Source organism: Paracoccidioides lutzii, assembly GCF_000150705.2.
Source record: "Paracoccidioides lutzii Pb01 unplaced genomic scaffold supercont2.3, whole genome shotgun sequence".
Classification (NCBI taxonomy): Eukaryota; Fungi; Ascomycota; class Eurotiomycetes; order Onygenales; family Ajellomycetaceae; genus Paracoccidioides; species Paracoccidioides lutzii.
In genome coordinates, this window is record NW_015440949.1 from 334,037 (window position 1) to 357,668 (window position 23,632).

A 23,632-nucleotide genomic window follows, 5' to 3' on the forward strand; every position below is an offset into this window, starting at 1 on the left:
AGTCAACTTGGATTAGCTAACTGCGAAGGAGGCAGCACCGATGCAAGCCGGGATTAAACGCATTGTTGCTGTGTCTGTTGTGTCTGTTGTGTCTGTTGTGCCTGTTGTGCCTGTTGTGTCTGTTGTGTCTGTTGTGTCTGTTGTGTCTGTTGTGTCTGTTGTTGCTTCAATGGCTCTGGGGCGGTATGATATCGCCTCTTGTAGGTAAAGTTACTAACTAGATTTTTAGGAGAGTGGGTGAAAAGTGGATGATGCCTCGGGATGTAGATATCTGTATTTTCTGGGGCTGTTGCGCGACAAGTTAACTAATTAGTTAACTGCTTAGCTAGCTATCCGTAGTTGGGCTGCTAGCTAACTAGTTACAGGGACGAATAAACTATCTCGAGTTACTAATTAATTACTTGTATCTCGGGTTTTACCTGTTAACTGGATTGGTTGAAGCTAGAATTCCACCTTAAATCCCACCGAAGATGGCACTAAACGACCCGGCATCTCCCTCTCAATCTCAAATTTGACTCTCCAGCCGGAGCAATGGCCGGGCAGCAAAACCCTTGGATCCAGAGCTTTGAGATCCTTGACAGTGGCATCTATCTGGGTTTTCTCACTGGTTGCCAAATGATATCCGCCAAAAACCGCGTACAGGGGGATATCTTTACCGATCAACTCCACAGCATGTTTCGTTGTGTTCACAACCCCCGCATGGCTACACCCGCTGAACACCACAATTCCCTTCCCTGCAGAATAACGATTTTCAGTTGGGAAAAAAAAAAAAAAAAAAAAAAAAAAAAAAAAGGAACCGAAACAGACAAGGAAAACTTGAATCTGCTATCTGCTCGAGCGGGAATCACGCACCTTTGACATTGCATGCGAGAAACCGCTCGTCACTAATCAGTTCGTCACTTTCCCATTCTCCCTTGGTTTTGCTGAACTGCATTCCATACTTCAATCCGGTCTCATACTCCGTCACTCGGGGTATTTCTCCCGAGATGAGGAACATGTCATCCAGGACTGTATGGGCCGTACTGTGCTTCTCAATCTTTGCTCCAGCGTTTTCGATCTCTTGGAATGTTGGGTCAGCTTGGAGCGAGACTGACTCCGCCCCTACACGGAAACCTCGATAATCGGGACGAGATGGATGTAAGTCCACGACAAGATCTTCGTTGGACAGGCCTTTCCCCTTCTTTGCTTCCTTGATCATCCGGATAGCATTGAGCATGCCACCTGTTGGGGTTTAGCGGTTTACATCAACAGAAACTTTATTGATGATGAACCCCTGTGTAAATTGTCTAAATAAAAAGGAGGAGGTTCAGCACCCTAAGAAATTACGCACCTGAGTGATCCCGATGCCAGTGAGAGAGTTGAATCCTCTCCACGGGAGACAGATCTAACCTTAGCCTTTCTGCATTCAATCCCCAAGCCTCCTCCGTTGGCCCGGTGTCAAAGAGCATAGTTCGGCGTTCATCACCCTTAACGGCCGTCTAGTTTTCGTAAATCATAATAAGCTTAGTAGAAAGCGCTATTTAAACTGGGTGCAACTGGTGGGGGCAGAAAACGACTGAAACAATAATGATGGATGATTTCCTCGTCGAAAGAAAGAAGGTCGGGAGGGTCTGCAGAAGTAGTAGCCTACCACAAGGACAGATAAGCCATGCGCAGAACAGCACACGTCTTCCAGGTGAATCTCTTTGGACACTTCGGCCCGATCATGCGTGTGATGTGGTGAGTTCAGTGCCAACTCGCCTAGAAAACCGGACACTTGCACTGTATTTGGAGCTGGCGGTGACATGATGTCGAGGTCATTATCCACGACCACGACTGCTTCTAGAGCGTCAATTTCTACAAGGGAAGCAGAGGACATGTTCGAATCGTCTGACACGAGACGGTTATATGGACTAATTCGCACCGATCGATGTTTTGACATAATGATTCATTAACTATTCAATGCTCAATATTCCACAGGTCGTGGGCGCTGTATTCCAACACTCTTGAAGATCGTCCGTGTCCGAAAAGTGGGGGAGGCGGGCTGAGTGAAGGGAAGAGAAACAGAAACGACATCAACTACGCTTTGCTGACACTGATCGCCCGAGATTCTGTGGATATAGAAGTTGAGGCCATCCCACCATATTTTCTCCGCCTTACTACTGGTTATCTAGTTTTTGGCATGTAAATCCTCCCAAATCGGGGAAAGTCGAATGCCGTTGCTGACCTTGAGCTTGTTACGCCCTGGATGTTCGCACCGAGGACCATGTCTGTCGTCTCCTGCCGAGCGCCAGCCGGCGCATCGCATGGGTCTCAAGGATGGTATTATTGGATTGCCGAAGAAAGAAATGCAGGTGGATGCATAAAACAAATAATAAAAATAATAAAATAATAAAAAAAAATAAAAACTGCCCAATTGAGAGCATTAACTTATATAAGTTACAGGGTCGGTGTGGAGTTATCTGATGAATGCCGTATGATCATCTGCGCCGATTATTATTCATCTAGCTGCAAAACAACCAGAGTCGCATGACACATTTTCAGCGAGAGTTATTTAAAGCTCGTTTCCATATTCTCTCATTACATAGAAGAAATATCTCTGTTACTCGTGAATTCCCCCCACACCTTATCAGCATATTTTGGTAGCGGGCGCGGGCAATAACTAACCCCGTCTCTCTTCTCATGGATACTGAGCAACTTTCCCCAGACAAACGAAGTGATCATGTCCCCACTGACTTAGAAGCGAGCACGAAACCCCAGACCGGGGAGGCAAGGCCAGGTGAATATGGCTATATCGACTCGGCCATCGAGAGAAGAGTCGTGAGAAAGCTCGATCAGAGGATTCCAACCCTTCTTGGCTTTTTATGTAAGAGAAATTTTATATTTATGTTGGGGAGCATAGAGAATCGAAGAGACTTGAACTAAAGTGTCTTTTAACAGATCTCCTCGGTTTCCTAGATCGATCCAATATCGGCAATGCACGTATAGCGGGGATGGAAGAAGACCTGAATCTCGATGGGAATCGCTATGAATGGCTTTTAACAAGCTTTTATATCTCATATCTTGTTTTCCAGTTTCAGGGGATGATGTGGAAAATTATTCCCCCGCACATCTGGGCAGCATTCACCGTCTTTGCATGGTTGGTCTCATTATAACCTTCATAAACTTCTTCACCGTCCCATTTTTTGTGACATTTGTTTCCAATAATAGGGGTATCGTTGCAACATGTCAGGCCGCAGTCTTCTCATGGAAAGCAGAGATGGCGCTCCGGTTCCTGCTCGGAATTTCAGAGGCTGGGTTTGCTCCTGGCATTCCGTTCATGCTCTCTTTTTTCTACCGGCGTAATGAACTAGGGTTCCGAAGCGGTTTGTTTGTCTCTGCTGCTCCCCTAGCCAGCACCTTTGCTGGGGCTTTAGCTTACGGAATTACATTGGCACACACGAAGCTCGCGAGCTGGAGGCTATTATTTCTTGTTGAAGGCATACCGACCATATTAATGGTGCCGGTGGTTTTCGGGTTTCTTCCCGATTCTCCTGCTAAGGCTAAATTCCTAACTGAGGAGGAAAAGGAGGTAGCTAGAGCTAGGGCAATGAGGCAAGTCGGAACAGTTGACCGTGGCGGTGGCGGCGTTAGCTGGAGGGATGCTGCAGACACACTTATGGATGCAAAAGCTTGGCTGGTAGCGGTATGTTATCTTCCTTCCTCTGACTGTTGCTAAGTGAGATAACTAACGGCATACTAAACCCTGATGTATACAGCTTATGTACTTTAGCTGCAACGTTAGTTACTCTTCACTCCCTGTATTTCTGCCGTCAATTTTAAAGGAGATGGGATTCACGGCGATCAAAGCCCAGGGATTATCTGCACCTCCCTACTTCCTTTCATTCCTGATTAGCGTTTTTACCCCGTGGGTCGCAGATCGCTATCAACAACGAGGCCTAATAATTGCGATTTTGTCAATTGTGGGAGTTATTGGGTATATTTTGCTTGCTACATGCAGATCTGTTGTCCCTCGATATATCGGTGTGTGGCTCGCTGCCAGTGGTGTCTTCCCTTGCATCGCTAATATTCTGCCTTGGGTTTTGAGTAAGTTATTTTCTATTACTTCAAATAATTTAAACAGCATATACTCATTTCAAAATCTCACCGACGCTGAAGACAACCAAGGCTCCGACACTCGACGTGGAATGGGAATCATAATTCTCAACATAGTCGGCCAATGTGGTCCGCTTCTAGGAAGCAACATATTCCCTGAATCTGATGGCCCGCTGCATGTGAGGGGACAATTGATCTGTGCATTATTTATGGGATTTAACTGTTTTCTAGCCATCTTGTTGCGGACTCTATTTGCCCGGGAGAACCGCAAACTGGACATTAGATATGGAACGTTGGCTGAGCGAGCAAGACAGAGAGTAGAAAGTGGAGTGCAGTCGGTGATTGCAGAAGACAATTTTGGACCTGATTATAGATTTGTACTTTGAAGATGTATATATTGAAGATGTATATATGAAAAATGTGGAGCAAACGGGAGCTGTCCGTGTGTTTCTAGATCTAGATCTATGGTCGTTACCAAGTATGTAGATAACCTTATGTTGATTAAACTATGCCAAGCTTTCTCTGTCACACGTGGCATCAGACGCTTTATCATCCCCGGGAATTATGATGCGGCATATTCACTCATGATACACTTCAATTAATTCCATAATTTATGTATAAGGGAAATACGCTTTCAAACGATCTGTGCAACCATTCAGCTGTTTTAAAAAAGTGAAAGAAGAAAAAAAAAAAGGCGAATATTTCTATGTTGAAAAGTGAAGAGGATCGTGGTTTCTTTCGACTTTAAAGTTGTTCTGAGCTGCTCCGGCTGGCTTGAGCTTTCCGTTGAAAAATTGGCTCCCTCTTTATCCGTTTTGAATCAAGCGAATTGACTGATTTTATGTTATTCTGCGTTTCACATTTTTCGTTTCTTGCAGGAGCACCTCAACTACTCCGTCTGTGCTATGGCATCCTATTTACATCTATGCCGCGAAACCAGGAATGTTTTTTTACACTACACTACATTTCCCAACTGAATTCAAAGATCATAGACACATATTCCTGCAAATTCGTGACATAACTCAAGCAGCCTCCACATGCTTTGATCATCAACAATATTTCTGCAGACACCCCAACAGTGCTTGAGAAATTAGACTCAAACTATGAGCACCTATAATGGACCTACCACCAACCAAGGTGCAATCATTGAAATTGATAAAGATGGTGATTTGGTGATAAACATCACTGAGCACGAAACAATTCGGGATAGGCAAATTTTTGAGAATGGCACCGGAAGGGAGTCGATTACGACAACTACAGAACGAGAGAAATTTGCAATGATACGGGTTGACAGCTCTCAGCTGGCAGCGCATAGTTCATCCTTTAAGTGTGTGCTTAATGGGAAACGGCAAAACGGGAAGAAAGAAACGATTACGTTCAATAAAGATACAATTAAGAGCATGGAGTTGTGGTTTCGGCTATTCCATTCCGAATTAGCTTCCGATCATATACCGTCTATTCAGATTGTCGATGTGTGTGTGGTACATAATCACAGCCGGCTACAAGTACGGATTCAATCTCAAGGACATGGCTCCATGGTTTGTGAAGTGGTTTTACACCAAAATAGACCAGATATTCTCCGATATCATCCATTGTCGCCAGATGCTCTTTCCCTGTTATTATTTCAACTTTGCGAATGGATTCCAGGTCTTAACAAGTAGTTCTGGTTTACGGAGATACCGACAATATTTCTGAAAACAACCCAACACCTCTCCATCAGGTAAGGTTGCCCGCTGTTGTTCCTAGTAAGTGATATTTCCACGTCCAGAATATCCATGTCAGTTTTAATCTGCCGTGACACGACGCTAAAGAATCTAATTGATGGGGAATTAGAACGTCTTAACGCATCTCGACAACATTTTCGAAAGATTATCCACAAGGGACTCTTCAGTTATCTTGAAACGATTGTCTCATCTTCCACGTGCGAGTGTAAGAAACAGACCGTATTCAACTACCTTCAGGAGTTGAAGAGAATAAAAGTTTGGCCTCTGGAGTCCACGCTCCAAGACACCAGCGCCTGTGACATGGTCGAGCGTTGTATCAACTTCGACGAGACGAATATGTCTCCTGGAGGCGGAGGAACCACTCGGCCATCATTTATCCACTGCGATCACAAATGGAAAGCGCTCTTGGTCCAAATTCATTACACCGTTCTATCACTATTCGATGGATTGTGTCTCGATTGCATGGCCCGAGCGACGAATCCAGGTGTTGAGGAGCATATATATGTGGATGACAATGATTATGACACGCATTGTCGAATTCGCATGGGGAAGCAACCTGGCACTTTTCATCCATAGGGATCCATGGAGCGAAGGTGCCCTCTGGGTCCGGAAAATGATTGAGGAATTGCCTGGTTGTTTCCCCTTCCGTGTGGAGGTGAGGTTCACGAAGGTTACTCTTGGTGAAGGTTCTCCTGTTGTATGATTTTTTTGATTCATGTTTCCTGTTCTATTGGTTTTGCTCCTTTCCCCATTTACTGTATTGATAGTCAAATAGGGAACTCACAACATACGAATTAGAGTGGCTAGTAAATTTGTGCTCTACTATTCCATATGTGAATAGATCGATGAAACATGAGAGTGTTTAACTAACTACATAAGCCACAGACCTAATGGGATGCAGTTAGCTTCGCCACCCAGTGGCCTTGAACCTCCTCCTCAAGGATTACCCAGTATTATCTGTAGTCCTAACATTAAACTGAATTTCATCAGCTGTAGGGATGTTAAAGTTAAAATCAACGCAATTTTACGAATCGGTGAACTCAAAGATTGGTATCATCATAATGACGCAGAGAAGTCTTGCCTTTCCATCCAAAGGTGTCTTTCGCCACAGCAACATCGTCTTGCGTTAATTCCCAATCGGATGCCCTGATTGAAACGGGATATTTATTTTAACAACAGGAAAAAGTGATTGAACCTTTGGTAATCTCTCAAATTTTGCGACTAGGAACCGGTTCATATATCCACTATACAAGATGGTTCGGATCTCGGAAGCTGTCAAGGAAGACCACCGGTTGCTGCGGGAATACCATGACAAAATCCTACAGGCTGAAGATGAAGACACGGGGACACGCTGGGGGAATAAGGTACACACCCTACATCTGTTAGAGAAACATAACAGAGGAATATATATTTCTAATATCGGATATGAAACATAACAGTTCACGTGGGAGCTTGCTCGTTATGCTGTAGCTGAAGAACTTGTCGTCTATCCAGCTTTGGAGACGTATATTGATCACGGGAAGGTCATGGCCGACAAAGATCGGCGAGAACAGCAGGAGGTCCGTCCTCATTCTACTCACCACGTCTAATCACCTATTAAATTGCTTGCAAAAACAGGTGGGTGATAAACTAACTTTTTCAATCCCCCCAAACCGACAAAACAGATAAAGGAGCAGCTCTACAAGTTCCAGAGTATGTCTGCTCAGGATGAAGAGTTCCGGCCCATGTTGGAAAATATCATGACCCGGTTGAACACACATATCAAGGAGGAAGAGGAAGAGGATTTGGCATCTTTGGAATCCGTTATTAAGCCTGAGGAGTCTGAATCTCTGGCGAAGAAATTTGAACGCACGAAGATGTTCGTGCCAACTCGCGCACACTTGCATGCTCCCAAAGAGCCATTTTTCGAGTCTGTTGTGAGCTTCTTGGAGGCGCCCATCGACCGTCTTGAGGATTTGATGAGGCGTTTCCCCGAGTAAAAGTACTTTTGGGGATGTTTGCTTCGGCCATAGTTACCATCTTGCTCTGTACGATCGGGTTGTTTATGTTTTGATAGCTGGGTAGTTGAAAAGCTCTGAAACCTCCACAAAGAAAGCCCAAAAAAAAGAAGGAAGAAAAGAGAAAAAAGTAAAAAACCCTCTGGTTGTGTCCTTGTCGTGTTTCGGGGTTTTAATGTTGGTACCATTATTTCGGCATTTACTTGCAACCATCAATTCTTGTTTGACACATTACCCTGTGAGGAAATTCCTGTGGTCTTGTTAATACTGTAGGCAAGGAGAAGGTCATACTGTGCATTTTTGATTGAATCAAAATATTGAGACGCATAACTCGAATTAAATATCCATTTTTAATACTGTTGAATGTCCTTTTGGATCTGGTCGAAAGGCGGTGAAGAACTATAGCCAATAAGAGGGAGGCCAATGATTTTGACATTCTTAGTAATCCAAGCTCCAGCTTTTCTTGATATCCGCAACAAAACACTTTCCCCTTTTCCTCCCCCTCAATGGAATATTGTTGATGGGATAAGAATTTTGGTGTTAAGCATATTTATTGCAGCCATGAACCAGCAGATACTGTCGCTCACAAGGTGTCGCCTTTCGCAGCAGAATATATCATCTGCCGCAGTTTTCGTTCAACAATCTTGGAGGGCTATGTCTATAGCCGCAAACCACTCCGCCTCCTCCAGATACTATGCCTCACATGCGATTCAGCCGGTGCTTCCGTTTCTCCTTCCATATACCCATCGTTCGAATTCTCGACGTAGTCTAGGGCCTCGAAAATCCACTCGTTTTTCTTCACCGAACCAACCATCCACATTTTCGACATCACAACCCAAGCACTGGGCAAAGGCGATATTGAACCCGCGGACCGATGATGAGGGGAAACCCATGATGATTAATATTTCTCCTCGTGCAGCAAAGGTATGGGGAACATTTTATGTTTTGCGGGTGGTACAGTTGCGATTGATGAAGGTTATGCGCTTCTTCGTTGCGGCAATTGCGCAGGAAGAGATGGTTTGGCGGACAATGTTGTTTATCATTATCAGAGGTTGACCACTTCTGGGCTGCTATTTAATGCAGCGTGAAGAATAAACAAACACATACGACCACAGGAAGTGGAAAACAGGGCTTCCCGTCCGCTCAGCCGAACTTAAGCCACTCGCCGGCCGGCTAGTAGTTGGGTGGGTGACCAACAGCGAATCCCGGCTGTCGTATGTTTTTTATGGAAGTTTTTACTTATTATTTTCTTTCTTCATTTTTTTCTTCATTATATCTAGTCGCGCATTTGCGTCAGTATTCTGTTTTTAATTTTCTCTTGAGTCTTTGGAAATCTACTAATGCTTTAACCAACCAGCGCCTACGAGAAATTACCGATCCATCCTCCGGGATGTCGTCAACCTTAAATGATGGACCTTATGACCACCTTCGTGTCACCGTGTCCAGTGGCGGATGCCATGGTTTTCAGTACATGATGTCGCTTGATCCAGCGTCCAAAATCGATCCAGAAGACACGATTTTTGAAGCAGACGGGGGCGATTTATCACCGGATGGACAGCCTCTTAGAGGCGAAGCCAAGGTTGTCATGGACTCGGCATCATTAGAACTTTTGCGCGGAAGCACGGTCGACTACACAATGGAGTTGATTGGAAGCCAGTTCAAAATCGTCGACAACCCCAGGGCTATAAGTAGTTGTGGCTGTGGGACAAGTTTCGATGTCCCTGAATAGCCCTCTCACTCTGAACTTCAACCATTTGCCAATCCATAGATCGCCTTTGAGAAGCGTCGGAGTTTTTTTTTTTTTTTTTTTTTTTTTTTTTTTTTTTTACATACATATTGTCGCACAGACTCTCCTCCCGTTTTCCATTTGCTTTACCATCTTCGAAATATATATCATCATAACGGCCATTGTTTAATTACTGACAAGATCTGGATGATTTTACCTAGCACTGACTATTCAGCTCGAATAGAGTCCTTTTTGGATCATGTCATACATATGTGATTATTAAGTTCACCTAATCCAGAACCTTTGACAGCTGCTAATATTCCCTGCCTCTCAACGACATGAATATTTCACTTCGTTTGATCCAGTTGAATGGCAGTTCCATAGGCCTATTCATCTATTCTTCAATTAACTGTGAGAGGGTTTCAAAAGTTAATTTCGTCCTGAGGAATATTTCCATATGAAGGATTTCGACCCAAACTAATCACATTCTGAAGATTCTCTGTTGCTCAATTCATCGCCCTAGATAGATCATTTGCAGAGGCATATCGAAGTCGAAATTTAACAACCCCTGATCCCTACGCTTTTCTCCGTTTTCTGTTTTTTCTCCAGTCCAGAGGTACTGAACATTTTGTCCTCATTGTCCTACATAAGTAATAAGTATTACTATGCATATATGCGCCCATTTCCTCTATATTCTCTTCTATTTATTTTCCATAAACTGCTGTCTAGGTAGCAATCATCGGGTTAGGGGAGTTGCTGGATATCTATTGTGTCTCCGACGGCTGGGCTTAGAACTTCTTTTCGACTACTTACCTGTTAGCCACTTCCCCTTCAGTTGCCTTACTCTCGCTTTGTGTTCACGGATTACGTGTGATATCCTTGTATATGCCGGTGATGGAAGGGCAGTACACCTCGTCGCATCACTGGGGAAGGCAAACGTAGGGCATGAGTTCGTTATGAGACAAGGAGAGCTGGATTTCCATGCTGATAAATTTGCTGGTGCCCCCAGTACTGTTTGAGAGATCTGGTTGTTTCTCTGGCTCTACCACCTAGACATTGCGTGTCTCACCAATCTGTTACAGAGGTATACCCGCACGCTTTTGTTCCTTAATGCTTCGGGGTAGACATACTTCAAAATTGAAGTTAGTCTCGCTGACAAAAAGGACAGTTGCGGGAGCTTCGGCTCCACATTCAGTATCACTGTCCGTCCGCCGTAATCATTGGTGAAACGGTACTCTTTTCACCACTGACACTCCGGCAAAAATCACCACCCTCTGCCCTGCTACAATATGAACTGAATGGTACACCCTTGATGTCCAATTTCCCTAATATTGCCATAGCAATTACATTGGCCTCAGTTCCACCTTCCGGTGACACAGTGATGATGCAACCCATTGTGCACTCAATTATCCTTATCCTATTACGTTCCGCTGGGGTAAAGAATTCTCCCCTATATTGTTCCCTGAATGCGTGTGGCATGACTTCCACGCCTACGATCAAAATTAGTTCCCTAACAATCCAATTTCTGTTGGTTTTATACGCCGTTCAACAGAATATGAGTTTGAATTTGATGAAGAATTGGAGCAATTCTTGATTACAAAACATAATTGATCCTGAAAACACCCTCAGAAATATATGGGTCTCTCAAAGTACGCTTGTTGGGTACTAAACTACCGGAGTTACCTATTTCCCTCATGGACGTCTCTGCCCTTTGGCTACGTACATAATACCTCGGGCAAAAACCCCTTTCTATTCACCGTTGACTAAGATTTGGCTCCCCCGGGAAACTTGACATGCTAACACACACTGTTAATAAAACCCATGGAGCAAACATTAAATCTCGCTAACTCAATGAAAGGCCGCGACTAACTGGTGGTAGTCGTCTTTTGCTTCTTGCCATTTACATCCGCCTATATGGAATTAATCTGGACTTCATCACGGTTGTGGAACTTGATGAAGAGTTGAATCGAAATAAACGGGAGCTTTTCTGGCCTCTACGTGCTACCACCGATTGTGAATCATTCCTGCAGCCTATGGATACTTTTAGGATAAAACTTAGTCAATTCAGCCGGTTTAGCGTCCAAACTTCCTCCATATGATTGTAACACTTCTCGACTATCCTGCGGTTTTGAATCTTGGCATACGAACGTTATGACCGATTCCGAGTTAACCCCTCTGTGCTATTGCTAAGTCCAAATAGGAGATAGTTCCCTAGAGTGAAGGTAGCCCATGGAGTCGAACTATCGAAGATACAATGAATCATTTTCCTACTGATTCCATATTCAGGACAAGATCAATATCCCGCCATGCCGCAATGCCGAAACTGAATATCATCTGATCCCCTATGGATCGATTATGCAATGTCTTCGGCTTCAACTTGGGGTGAGTTGGGATCCAAGCCATGGCCATAACACGGAAAATGCACCAAATACGGGTAGCTTAAGTCGAAGAGTATAAAAGTTCTAGGGAGTTTGATAAGATCATGAAACAGAGAAAAGAGGCAAAAAAAAAAAAAAAAAAAAAAAAAAAAAAAAAAAAGAAAAAAGAAAGAAAAGAAAAGAAAAGGAAGAGTCAATAATAAGCTAACTGAATGAAAGAAATGAGAAAGTTCGTAGAAATAAAAAGTTGAAACGCCTTGGTAAAAGCAGTGAAGTAGCAATCAGTTAAAATTAGACAGGCATTATCGGAAACGAGAAGAAAATAAAAATAAAAAAAAAATTCGTAAAACCTCGCTCCCTTCGTTTTTCAATTCCTCGTATTCTCGTTGTTTTGTTTAACAAAATTCTGAGACAGGGCAAGAGAAAATTTTAACAAGTTCAAGGCCTTCCCTACCGGTTTATCTATGCATGCATCCGCTTTTAAATCCTTTTTCCCATCAAGTTAGTCGTAACAACTCAGGCGAGCAAATCCGACAACGCAAAAAACAGGGAGAGCAACCCTCACACGATAGAACGTTGGTATCGTCTTCACAAAACAAGATCTCTAATATGTCCGTGCCAGGTTTCGTAAGTACCAATCAACCAATCTTCTCCCCGCCTTCGCTTCGCTAATATGGATCAAATTGCCCTCGATCGCATAATCCAAATCATTTGCATTGACCACCTCACCCTCCAGCAAACCCCCATCTGCCCACCGAGTCTGCCGACTGCGCTGCTTATTAACAAGCAGCCACGCTCGCAGTTGCTCAGGTTCAACGTCCAAGAAGCCAGCAAGCTTCTGCAGATCCATCGTGGTGTAGAGCTTAAGGTAGGATTTGACGGTCGGGTTGTAGAGGGTATTGCGCACCTCGTCCATGAAGATGGCCGTGTGGTGGTCGACGGGGTCGACATTCATAGCTGGGTTGTCAAAGTCTGGCGGCGTCGGACTGATGAATTTGGGACAGGCGGAGCGGAAAAGCTCTTCGAATAACGGCAGGGCCTCAGGTCCGCCGCGCTGGAGGCGGTTGAATTGCTCACCGTATTTCTCGCGCAGGGCGGAGTGGATCGTGTCGTCGAGACGGGTCGGATGGAAGGCGACGCAGATGGCGATCAGAGCGTACATCTGGTCATTCTTCTTGGCAATGGCGTCATAGCTGTTGCTGCCTTTTTGGAAGTTCTTTGTGCGCGACACGTAGACGAGGATGTGGCTGAACATGCGGATGGCATCGGCGTAGCGGCGCATCATCATGTAGGAGAAGCCGACGTAGTAGTATGTAGTGAAGTGGGCAGCCATGACGCGGGCGAACATGGCCTTTTTGTTCATCTCGATGTCATCGAGGGTCTTCAAGGCAAGACTAAAGTCGCCCAGCAAGCAGTGGACGCGGAGCAGGCCGATGATGGAGAAATAGCCTAGCATTCTGTACAGGGGTCGGTTTCCATATTCTCCCGCAACGTCTGTGGGATCTTCGTTGCGCTTGATGGCTGCAAGTTGTTCGTTTATCTGGGATCTCTGGATAAGTGAGTAGAGCACGTTGAGAACTGAATAGCACCCCCAGGTGTTGGGATTCTCCCGCAGAAGTTGAGCCTCCTCCTCATTCGAGCCAGTACGAGCGATGCGGTTGCGGTACCGGCAAAAGGATTCGAATTGGTAGATGAACTCGTCAATCACATCCCACGCCCAGAAGTACTATGAATCGCACCAGTTAGTTAATCCACATTAACAAACGAAGGATAAATGCCACGCAGAATTTCCTGATATATAAACATATCTCCACAAAAGCCTTTCACTCTTCGAGGAAAAAATCCACAGATGATAAAAAGGACGACATACAGAAGGGACCTCCAAATCCACCGGCCCATCTGAATTCAATATATAATGAAACAAGCTACAATAGTTATCATAGCTCGCAAACTTCGTCTCCAGCGTGGCTTGGAACTCGAGCGGTGTCGCCGCCGCCGCCAGCTGTGCCTGTAAGTCCTGCGTCTGCGACCCGCCGCCCAACGACGTCGTCCGGTCCAGGTCACTCATACCATCATCGAAATGTACTTGCTCCCGGTAATCATTGACAAGCGTCTCTTCCTCCACGTCGGATTCATCGTGCAGGTTGGCAACCGGCCGGCTTGTACGGTTGTCATAGGCCATGGCTTTTTATTGCGGGCCCACGATAAGAGGGAGGAAGTTAGACGAAGTGTTTATGGGAGCACTATAGGAGGCGAGAATTGAGAGATGGCGGTTTGACGGAGAGAGGCGAAGCAATTAAGTGGAGTCGTCAGGTGTCGGGGTGGTGATGGGTTTGTTGTTGTTGAATTTTGACGAATTTTGACGAATTTCTAAGTTTTTCGTCTTTTTCGCTTGCGGCTTGTTTGGTGGTCTGTGCTTATCTTATCTTAGCGCATCAGGGATTGGGTCACGTGGAGTACATTAAGGGGTTCCTTCAACAACAAGCAAATATAGTGATATGGATGCATTGAAGATTGAATATACTAGAAAATAGTTGACAGCTTTGGCAGGTCTTTGTTTAGAATTAATTAGACCCAAACCTCTTCGAATAGTCAATACCATATAGCTGATTTGTGTATGTGCATACAATTCAATATTTTGGTCGAATAGCATGCATCAGGGGATAAGAAAGGGACATGTGGAATGCTGAAAAACATCATCAATGATGAATTGAAATAAAAAACAGGAAATACAAAGGTCGAACCATATAAGAGAAATTCCAACACCACAATCCTCAACAGTTGTGTGTGTGTGAGTGTGAGAGAGAGAAAGAGATAGAGAGTAAACAAGGGAAGAAGTATTGTGGGTATCTATGGAGAGCTAAATAAAGGATCCGTGGTCGAATTTGAACAAACATGGTACCCACAAACCTGGCTGTGAATGTACTGGAAAACGTTTCAATGCGCTGATGACGGTAAGTGTAAAATGTAGCGGCCCCCAAAAGGAGTGCCATGTTTAGGAAGTATGGAGTCTAAGCCTGCACGCAGGTTCTACTCATCGGGTTAATACCAACAGAAATAAGTGATAATTAATGCCGAAAGGGGTGTTTGTCAATCCGTCATGTCCACAGTTCAGTTTGGAAAGGAAGAGGGAAAACATGGAAACGCATGTTAGACTGCAATGCTAGAGTTTGCCCAGCTAATATTGCCACCAAGGGACGTGCTGCTCATCAGATCATCATCTTCCTCGGAGTCGTCTTCCCCATCCACGTTGAGCATCAGGAAACGGTTGGTCATCGGAGCTGCCTTCCTAATTGGAGGCGCTGGTGCCACCTTCTTTGGTACATACTGGACCTTAGGTAAGGGACCAGCGCATTCATCGGGATAGTATTCAATTTTCATGCCTTTGTAAGCCAAACGCGACATCATGCAAGTACGTGCAAAAAGAGCATTGTGAACTGAGTTGGTCGAAACGTACGCATTTCCTCTCTCGAAAGTGATGTCGATTACTATCAGATTATGGATATGCTCCAGGTCGTCCCGAATTCTGGCTTCGGTCAGGTTGGGGTGCACTGAGCGGATAACCAAGTTACGCGAAGCTCCATTTGCCAGCTTGCCAGCAACATGACCCGGAAGATAGAATTGGCGTTCACTCCAAGATACATCAATCTGTTGTTGTACAGTCCAATTAGCATGTGAGCGTGCTATTTCTTGCAATATACCACAAGAGCGTCTCACCGGTTTACCCAGGATATACAGATCCTGACGTTTGGCATAGGATAGAAATTCTTGGGCGGATTTACCCTCAGCAAAGGAGATGCTTGCTTGTCGCTCTCGGGGGCGTAAAAAAAGGTCAACCAAAGCACCACCCCGAACAGCAGCAACAATATCACGATGAGTCGTTTTTTCAGACAGGCCCTTTAAAAGGATAGTGCGGTTCTCTGTACAGTTTGCCTGTTGCTGGCGGTCTTGCCTAGTTTGCGAATTGCAATAGAATGACATATCCTCTTTCTCATCACTTGGGAAAGACGTAACATCATTCTCGAAGCTAGGTTGACGGGAGTTGCCATTGGCAGCATATCGTTGAAATCTCCCTGTGCCACTATGAGGAGAGCCATTACTGCTGCTGTTAGAAGGGATATTTTCATTGTTGGAACCGTTCGAGATTGCGCTTAGGGCGTGGGACTCGGGTTTGTCAATTTCTGTTGGGGATTGGCTGCCAAGAATGCTACTGGAGTCCACGGGATCATCTAGGTTGCCAGGGCCACTTATTAAAGTCTAGTCATCCGGTTAGCGATTATAACCATGCAAGTTGACGCTCGAGTTCTCACTTCAAGAGCTTCCTGAGTTACACCTCCTTCACACAGGGCCTGCTTCAAATTATCTGCCAGTAACATGCGGATTAGACGTGGTTTACGAAACCAGGAAAGGACATAAAAAATATATTAATGGTTGAGGGAGCTTGAATATAGTCTGGGACAGACTCGGCAGTCTAAGCGTACCGTATTCGCGGGACCTGCGAAGCTTCAACAAGCGTTAGCAAATGCAGCAATAAATAGGTTAAGAGGTATTTTAAACTCACAAGAAAGTCATGCTCAGATTTTGGGATGGTCACCGTAGCAATGTTCGGGGCAATCTCAAAATCCGATGACGAGCCATGCTACACAGTTCCAGCATAGAGGTCTCGTGTGTCAGAGCTTCTGGAGCTATATACAGTAGAAACGCCATCAGGGTTGTGAATATGGCGTGCTCACCAACTCCGCCCTGTTACTTCATATGGCCGTGGTTCGCGATTAGAACTTTGAATACTCCGTATTGAATTTGGCATATTGTATATAGGGGAAGTTTTAGGAAAAGAGGGCGACAAGAAACCCCAGAAGAATTGGTAGAAACTTAGGCTAATCGAGGGGCAATTAAACAGGAAAAAGGGGGAGAACACGCCATATCTTCCAAAAAGCGTACCTACGAAGGAGGGTATCGAGATGTGACTTCTTGATCGTAACATGGAAGTCCATCTTCCCCAGGAACGAATGGAAAATCTAAGCAGGTCACACAGTGGTGAAATGGTCAACATCGACTGGTCAAATATAGCACAGCAGTTGGACTTTCATGCTATTTGGATCTTAGGAGGGGTTGGATAGGCTGGGTGTAACTTGAGGCGGGAGCACTGATCCTAGTTGGTAGCAAACCAGGGGAACGCAAGGTGACAGCGGAGATGATTGAGGTATGAATGCAAAAGTTCCTGTAAATACTTACATTCCTACAAGAGCACAATTAATGGCTCTTGAGTGTGGTGTGAATATATCAGATATAGGGGAAAGATGAGGAAAAGGAAAAGAAGGAGTAAGTAGGTGGTGAGGAAGAAGGAGAAGGAAAAGGCAGAACATAGTTAAGTAAGTTGAGTTGGGGAAGCTACCAACAGGTTGGGCCCTGGGGCACTGGGGATTGGCTATAAAGTTAATAGCTAACCACAGAGTCCCATCGCCCGGGCAATGTTTAGTTAAACAAATGCTATCCACAAGACGACAAGCTCAGATATACTCAAAAAACGTATTTACAAAGATGGGAAGATGCAGTATGCTCACTCGAGCTGACTTTATATACTCCTCTATTATCCCCCCACACGACATCAGAAAAAGGATGGCTATCCAGAAAAATATTATGAGCGAGAAGTTGGCCAGCAATGCAAAATCAGCTCACAGAAACAAAACCGCTGGCCATCCACTCACCAGCTGTATCTTCCAAGCTAATTACTCCTTGGAATCCCAGGAGAATCGCGATGGAACCTCCACTATTACTAGTTAACTAACTAAATATCCAGGCGGCGCCATCATGAGCTTTGAGCTAATATGGTATTGTTAAATCCCTGTAAAGCCCGTCAATCCCTATCGTGCCCCCTTAAAATGACGGAATACCAGATGATATTGTCCTGTGCGGGGTTCCCCAATTCTGGAACATTTGAGGACATTATGAACTGCAGAGCCACGCTCATCCTTGAACCTATGTTCTTCGTGAAGCGCCAGCTTTCCAAGATTCTCCGAATGGGATTCAGGGAGGTGAATTGTGGATTTAGTTACGATTTAACCCCCGCTGGCTGAATTCTTTGAATTCTTGTTAAACCTCGTGGAAAAAAAAATAACAAATGAATAAATATATATATATATATATATAAGTATAGGACACCGTGATATGAATTAAAACTCTGATGACAAACTTAGGAACAAATTGCAATTAATACTATGAAAGGAAAAGGAGAAATAGAGAAGAGTGATCATGGCCAACTGTAGTTAGAGCTCTGTCTGATGACAGGAGAGAGCACAGCAGAACACAGAATGTTATAGTGGTCGAGTCATAACAATTACAACAGTTAATTATTGTCTTCCATCATGAGAATATGTTTTTTGAAATTGTGCCCGCTGAATATAATCTATCAATGGATATTAGGAGCATAGGGGATGGTGCTTATTTCCAGGCAGCATTCTCCCATCTCTGTCAGTTTTCTTTATTAGAATTCATTCAGGATGTTCAACTGCTCACTCTATAAGCCCGGTTATATTTGTCTCTACGAGTCTCTGTGAATATTTCGTTCTGACATTGGGAAGAACATTGGGAAGATACAGTGTATTAAATAATTGCTCTGATTGTCATAGCCGAGTTTAGCGCCAGCGGCTAAGTTTCAACTAAACTGGCGGCAGTTAGTTCCTAATATGGTCAGACCCATTTTTTCACCGTCAATTCTACGACGTCTTTTGTTAGCTTATAGCATCTGCAGAGTGCAGAGACCGTGAATACTTGCCCATTTTCATCCTTAGTTCGTACAGTACTCCCTTCTCAACTTGGAAGAATGAGTGAAGGCTGGCCAAGAAACATTTCTTAAGTTATCCTCATGAGCTGTCCCCAAGCTCCAGGATTCAGACCTCGTTCAACCATATGCGGTATGAAGTCTTTACTTTCCGATCAAGAAATCATACCATTGGAAGGCTGTACCGCTCTTCCCACCTTTTGGATCAATTCGGCCAACCTGGTCATTCCCAGGCGCGGTTTGCAGCACTTTCCAGGTCGCCCGCTGAGCAGCCCTGTTACTTAGCCATTCCTGCATTGGTTAGTTATATCAGATTTTCATATTTTGACTTTATGTGTGTGTCTTTAGGAAGCCGAGAGTATTTTATACACTCTTATGGTCCGCGGACGCTGCTTGAATAGCCATGGGGACATAAGCATTTTATGTCGAACTGCTTTATTAACCCCTTTCTAGCGAGATAGCAGACCGAGGGTGTTTCGGTGTGGGAACTGCGAGTTCTACAAGGTCCAGTTAGAACGGGCTTACGCAGCTAGGTGGACTATAACCATTTCTTACGCGTGTAGGAATTAGCGTGGATAGGATCTTATTATATACGAGTGTGATGCATGTGCAAACTACGAAATTCGGGATAGTTCGACTCATCTCGTGGAGATATCCGAAATAACCCATGCCATTGAAATGCGATCAGAATCAGGGCGTGGGGAACGGGTATCATTCTTCCGTCCAAGGATGAGAATTTTGCCAAGGTAGCGGAGGAAGCAGTTGGTTATCACTCGCATGCGATTCAACATTTCTTTATACTCTGATAGCCTCAGCAACATATAACAAGTGGTCATTGTTGCTATTCGGTCTTCCTGTCCTTGAAAACACACAAACCAGGTTCTATTCCGGCCATTCCCATCTCCATTGATGGCACCGGAACAAGCCCGTCATATCTCCTTCTCGATCCACAGGCAAAGTTTTCTCTGAGATCTAGGGCCCCATTTTTGGCGCCTCGTTCCATATTTTGTGTACTCTCGACTAGAACGAGCTTTAGTAACAATAATTTCCTAATTATACGGTGGAGGAATGGTAGTGCCATTTTTCTCCGACATGGCCTAAATTTCCCACCCACGCAGCACATATCTGCAGAGTGTTGCCATAGCTACTCCCCTCTGCTTCCACACCACCTAATTTACAGAACATCGGATCATGTCTTTCTGCAATATAGGCGCAGTTGATGATAATGCGACGGGGTTTGATGACAGTGAATGTCCTACAATTGCTAATACTAATATGAATTTCTGTCTAGGTCAGGGAAACTGTAGTGCTCATGTAGTGAATGACACCCTTTCTTATATTCTGTTGTTTTAGTTAACCCCCTCTTTTTTTATTTTTAAAATTATCTTCAAAATGCAAATCAAGAGGTTTTGGTAATTTCTGCACTCTTAACAGAAAAATTCAGGGGCTCTTCATCTCTCTTTGTTTTCACAGCAACCATACATTCTCCTGTCTCTGCTTTGTTTTTACAAACTGAACAACCGTCATTTAAATCTACAGGCATCAATATCTTATCACAAGTTTCCTCATTCTCTCTGCCTTTATCAGCAGAGCAGATATCATGTCTTTTTTTTCCCTTTTTCTCAAAATTTCCTTATGAGATTCAAGACAAAATCTGGGGAATTTGCAACAATCTCCACATTATATACTGCTCATCCAGTTCTATTCAAACCCAGTCACATTACACTCTACGAAACCCGCACGTTGAGAAATAGGAGGGCGATTGACAAAATCGCCACGCGAAGCCATTTTCTTAAACTCCTACGTCCCCTTTATGACGGCATGAGTTCACTTCTGCAAACTATACGGCGCTCCCGCTTAGTTGCAAAGCGTATACAATATCCGAGTCAATGCACTTTGGATGACTACCTATTCCTTCACGGAATCAGGGGCCATGAAAGTGGGACCCCTCGCCTGCTTCCCATCATCGTACTGGACTCCTTGTTAGAATATATGGACCGATGGTCCTTCGGTGATCCCGAGACGGCTCCTTGTACTAAAACACGTTACATAGGGATTCCAGCATTCAAGTTCCCATTCCCGTACCTCACCGACATGCTTCGCTTCATGTTCAGCGTGATGCTGAAAATTTTCAAAAATCTGGGCGTGATGTATATAATTATCTGGCCGGGTTTGGCCCACTCCAGTATGGATAAGCCGTGGAAGACGGCGGACTGGACTCAACAGCGGTTTACTGGCGCCACTCTACGATCTTACCTTGATGCATACGAAGAAACTGATCACACAAAACCCGGATGTGATGGATGGGTATTTCGATGTGGTCAGCGGGTTTTTTTCGAAATTCCAAGGGATTATGTCGCGTGGATGGGTTTCTTGAAGCCATTAGTTGGGGAACTGGCAAGTACGACAAGATTTTGGGCCGATTTCAAGGTACGAGAATGTCTAGGTGTGAAGAGTCCCCAAAACTTAAGCTCATGTCATGGAGGGATAGAGAATAGAGAGTGTAGACAAGATCCACTATGAAAGATTTCTCAACATGAATTGTTCTTCACAGAGAGTTACTTAATGAGGATATAAGATGAACATCATTCAGTTGCTCTTATTTTTTATTTTTTTATTTTTTTATTTTTATTTTTTGCTCTTTTGTTAAGTCTCCAAAATAAAAATAAATAAATAAAAAAATAATAAAAAAAGAAAAGAAAAGAAAAGAAAAGAAAGTACTACTTTGTTTATGGAATAGTAAATCGAAATTTATAGTTCATATTATCAAGCTATATAGTAAATAAGTAATTGGAAAGAAAGAAGGAAATGCAAAAAAACAGAAAATGTTGTACATACAAAGTACCTAATCAAATGGCTACCAACTACGAGATGAGTGGGTACTTGGTGAAATATCATTTAAAAAAAAGGAAAAAAAGGAAAGGAAAGAAAAGAAGAAAGAAAGAAAGAAAGGGGATGTGGTGGGAGGGAGAGACAAGAATGGATAAAGAGATAAAGGGTTGCATTAAACCCGAGGAAATGCTTCAAAATACTTTCCCTTGCAGAAAAAAAGAAGAAAATAAATGAGGAAGCACAAAGACGAAGAAAGACAGTCCACGCAGAAGCTGAATCGTTCGTAGATCAAAAAGTTTAGCAGAAGGAAAGCAGATGTTGAGCAAAACGATGGGGATATCGGCGATGAAAAGTCACAGCGACCAAACACCCATGAAGGGGAATGAAAAACCAAAGGAAAAAATAATGAGAGACATGACACCTAACGCAGGGAAGAAAGCAACTCGAGCCCAGCTGCACTGATCTCTTTGGTAAGGGGCACAACGACCGAGCAGCCATATATCTATCTCCTATTCGCCCCATCTTTCATTTCGTTCGCGCCCAAAAGAGATGCGTCAGATCCTGATCTCTCCTTTCGATTCCTTGCCGTGCCCCATGTTGCAACAGCGACGTAAATAACGCCCATGAATCCCGCAATAGCCCCATAGACAATAACTCCAACCTTAGGCGCCGCGTCGCTCCCAATTCCGGCAAACTTGAAACCTAACCCACCATTGACGATAGCTAGTATGAGCATAGCACGGCCGACCCAGCGGTGCACAAACCCCATCACACTCCCCTTGCGCATCCGCACGTAGTGGCGATGGTGCAGATAGCCAAGAAGCGGTTGGAACACCGACAGCCAGGCAATGACCACATAGCCAATTATGGGGTGGTACATGGCTGTTTTTCCCAGGTCGCGGGCTAGAGAGACACCCACGCCAAACCCGGCGATAGCGCCGCAGACTGTTAGCAGTTGCAGGGGAGCATGGATGCGCGATGCTGTTTGTGGATAGGTGATCAAAAACAACCCCAATGCGAAAGTTGGTAAGAGGATGACGAAGACGACAGACATGATGATGCCGTGTGTCACGCTTTTGATGTTGATGGTTTTCTGGGAAACTCCCGGTGTAGCTGAGTCCGATCCTCCCGATCCGCCATTTGATGGGTTGCTCAGGTCAAGGCTGAAGGTGCCCATGTTGTCGTGGAAGGATATTTGCTCTCTGACATCAGCGGAGTTGAGAGGGTTGCCGGCCTTCATGGCCCAAATCCAGGGGCTCTTCTGATCTGTGGGACTCATGGACCCACCGTCCCATTTCATGCAATTGTCACATCGAACATTAGCAATCATTTTGCCATTAGATATTCCCGAACCTTCCAAGAGGCTTATGCGGGCGGATGGGTTGTATTCAGGCTCGATATGGCCAACGCCCAGACGCGGGGAGACGGTTATGTTGGTTGCGGATGAGGCGTAGGCGACGAATATGTTAGAACCAGTCATTCCCCTTCCCTGGCCCAGTGCGAACCATTGCATGCCATCGCTGGGTGCTTCCATGGTGAAGAAGATAAGGCCTTCGCCGCGAGAAGCAGTGGACGGGGGAATGGTCAGGCTGTAGAAGATGCCTTGTGCGTCGCTAGGGCGAAATTGCGCTGTTTGGCCGTGCACCACTGGCACTGGGGGAAATGTTAGCCAGGGAATCTCTATATCTATGATGATATAGAGAGCGCTCACTAGAGGCCAAGATGGCCGCCGCGACCGCTGTAGGGGAAAGCCTCATGGCGGAAATATTCCAGGCACAGACTGAGTATGCCTATACAGCGTAGAGGACGCTGTATTTGGTCGGATGAAGTAGGTCGTTTTGTAACACCTATAAGTAATCACCTGTGAAGGCTAATTCAGCTACAGTTAACAATAGCTACATCAAGTTAGGAGTGAAGAGAATGGAGGTTGAGTGTTGTGCGTATCAAAATAAGCAATTTAACCAAAAGGGAGGGAGGCGAGGCTGAGAAGAAACGACCGCACATTAAGTTAAATATCAACCAAGGGAAAAAACAAAGCGGCATAAACCAAATTCATATTTGAAACCGTGGATAGAGTACGTACGTACTCCCTGTGTATGTAAGTAACTTTATGATTGATT

The 23,632-nt window shown here is 44.5% G+C and overlaps 11 protein-coding genes and 1 non-coding gene across 12 annotated transcripts; 6 read left to right on the forward strand and 6 right to left on the reverse strand.

The window, feature by feature from the left end:
• Positions 1-441: 441 nt before the first annotated feature.
• On the reverse strand, positions 442-1,858 carry PAAG_01420 (metallo-beta-lactamase superfamily protein; the record flags this gene model as incomplete). The annotated part of the gene is made up of 4 exons (XM_015844342.1): positions 442-734; positions 853-1,221; positions 1,331-1,478; positions 1,631-1,858. The coding sequence occupies 4 exons, from the start codon at positions 1,856-1,858 to the stop codon at positions 442-444; spliced, it is 1,038 nt and encodes a 345-aa protein (XP_015701250.1).
• Positions 1,859-2,661: 803 nt separating this feature from the next.
• PAAG_01421 (high-affinity nicotinic acid transporter) lies at positions 2,662-4,460 on the forward strand (the record flags this gene model as incomplete). The annotated part of the gene is made up of 5 exons (XM_002796367.1): positions 2,662-2,845; positions 2,920-3,118; positions 3,190-3,664; positions 3,738-4,065; positions 4,138-4,460. 5 exons carry the CDS (start codon positions 2,662-2,664, stop codon positions 4,458-4,460), a joined length of 1,509 nt encoding a protein of 502 aa, XP_002796413.1.
• Positions 4,461-5,177: 717 nt separating this feature from the next.
• PAAG_01422 (hypothetical protein) lies at positions 5,178-6,374 on the forward strand (the record flags this gene model as incomplete). Its single annotated transcript, XM_002796368.1, has 4 exons — positions 5,178-5,546; positions 5,599-5,721; positions 5,795-5,819; positions 5,908-6,374. 4 exons carry the CDS (start codon positions 5,178-5,180, stop codon positions 6,372-6,374), a joined length of 984 nt encoding a protein of 327 aa, XP_002796414.1.
• A 677-nt stretch (positions 6,375-7,051) lies between these two features.
• PAAG_01423 (HHE domain-containing protein) lies at positions 7,052-7,777 on the forward strand (the record flags this gene model as incomplete). Its single annotated transcript, XM_002796369.2, has 3 exons — positions 7,052-7,162; positions 7,238-7,357; positions 7,463-7,777. The coding sequence occupies 3 exons, from the start codon at positions 7,052-7,054 to the stop codon at positions 7,775-7,777; spliced, it is 546 nt and encodes a 181-aa protein (XP_002796415.1).
• A 579-nt stretch (positions 7,778-8,356) lies between these two features.
• PAAG_01424 (iron-binding protein erpA) lies at positions 8,357-9,524 on the forward strand (the record flags this gene model as incomplete). Its single annotated transcript, XM_015844343.1, has 4 exons — positions 8,357-8,826; positions 8,911-9,009; positions 9,076-9,091; positions 9,153-9,524. The coding sequence occupies 4 exons, from the start codon at positions 8,357-8,359 to the stop codon at positions 9,522-9,524; spliced, it is 957 nt and encodes a 318-aa protein (XP_015701251.1).
• Positions 8,901-9,016, forward strand: PAAG_11273. Its single transcript, XR_001551841.1, has one exon. It is a non-coding gene; the product is annotated as a 5S ribosomal RNA (ribosomal RNA).
• A 2,979-nt stretch (positions 9,525-12,503) lies between the features above and the next one.
• On the reverse strand, positions 12,504-14,081 carry PAAG_01425 (eukaryotic translation initiation factor 3; the record flags this gene model as incomplete). Its single annotated transcript, XM_002796371.1, has 2 exons — positions 12,504-13,625; positions 13,770-14,081. The coding sequence occupies 2 exons, from the start codon at positions 14,079-14,081 to the stop codon at positions 12,504-12,506; spliced, it is 1,434 nt and encodes a 477-aa protein (XP_002796417.1).
• Positions 14,082-15,049: 968 nt separating this feature from the next.
• On the reverse strand, positions 15,050-16,275 carry PAAG_01426 (hypothetical protein; the record flags this gene model as incomplete). Its single annotated transcript, XM_015844344.1, has 3 exons — positions 15,050-15,547; positions 15,617-16,156; positions 16,210-16,275. 3 exons carry the CDS (start codon positions 16,273-16,275, stop codon positions 15,050-15,052), a joined length of 1,104 nt encoding a protein of 367 aa, XP_015701252.1.
• A 2,549-nt stretch (positions 16,276-18,824) lies between these two features.
• On the reverse strand, positions 18,825-19,085 carry PAAG_01427 (hypothetical protein; the record flags this gene model as incomplete). The annotated part of the gene is made up of 2 exons (XM_002796373.2): positions 18,825-18,971; positions 19,050-19,085. 2 exons carry the CDS (start codon positions 19,083-19,085, stop codon positions 18,825-18,827), a joined length of 183 nt encoding a protein of 60 aa, XP_002796419.2.
• Positions 19,086-19,318: 233 nt separating this feature from the next.
• PAAG_01428 (hypothetical protein) lies at positions 19,319-19,683 on the reverse strand (the record flags this gene model as incomplete). Its single annotated transcript, XM_002796374.2, has 2 exons — positions 19,319-19,482; positions 19,557-19,683. 2 exons carry the CDS (start codon positions 19,681-19,683, stop codon positions 19,319-19,321), a joined length of 291 nt encoding a protein of 96 aa, XP_002796420.2.
• A 632-nt stretch (positions 19,684-20,315) lies between these two features.
• On the forward strand, positions 20,316-21,203 carry PAAG_01429 (hypothetical protein; the record flags this gene model as incomplete). Its single annotated transcript, XM_002796375.2, has 1 exon — positions 20,316-21,203. The coding sequence occupies one exon, from the start codon at positions 20,316-20,318 to the stop codon at positions 21,201-21,203; it is 888 nt and encodes a 295-aa protein (XP_002796421.2).
• Positions 21,204-22,014: 811 nt separating this feature from the next.
• Positions 22,015-23,269, reverse strand: PAAG_01430 (integral membrane protein; the record flags this gene model as incomplete). Its single annotated transcript, XM_002796376.1, has 2 exons — positions 22,015-23,165; positions 23,224-23,269. 2 exons carry the CDS (start codon positions 23,267-23,269, stop codon positions 22,015-22,017), a joined length of 1,197 nt encoding a protein of 398 aa, XP_002796422.1.
• Between the last annotated feature and the right edge of the window lie 363 nt (positions 23,270-23,632).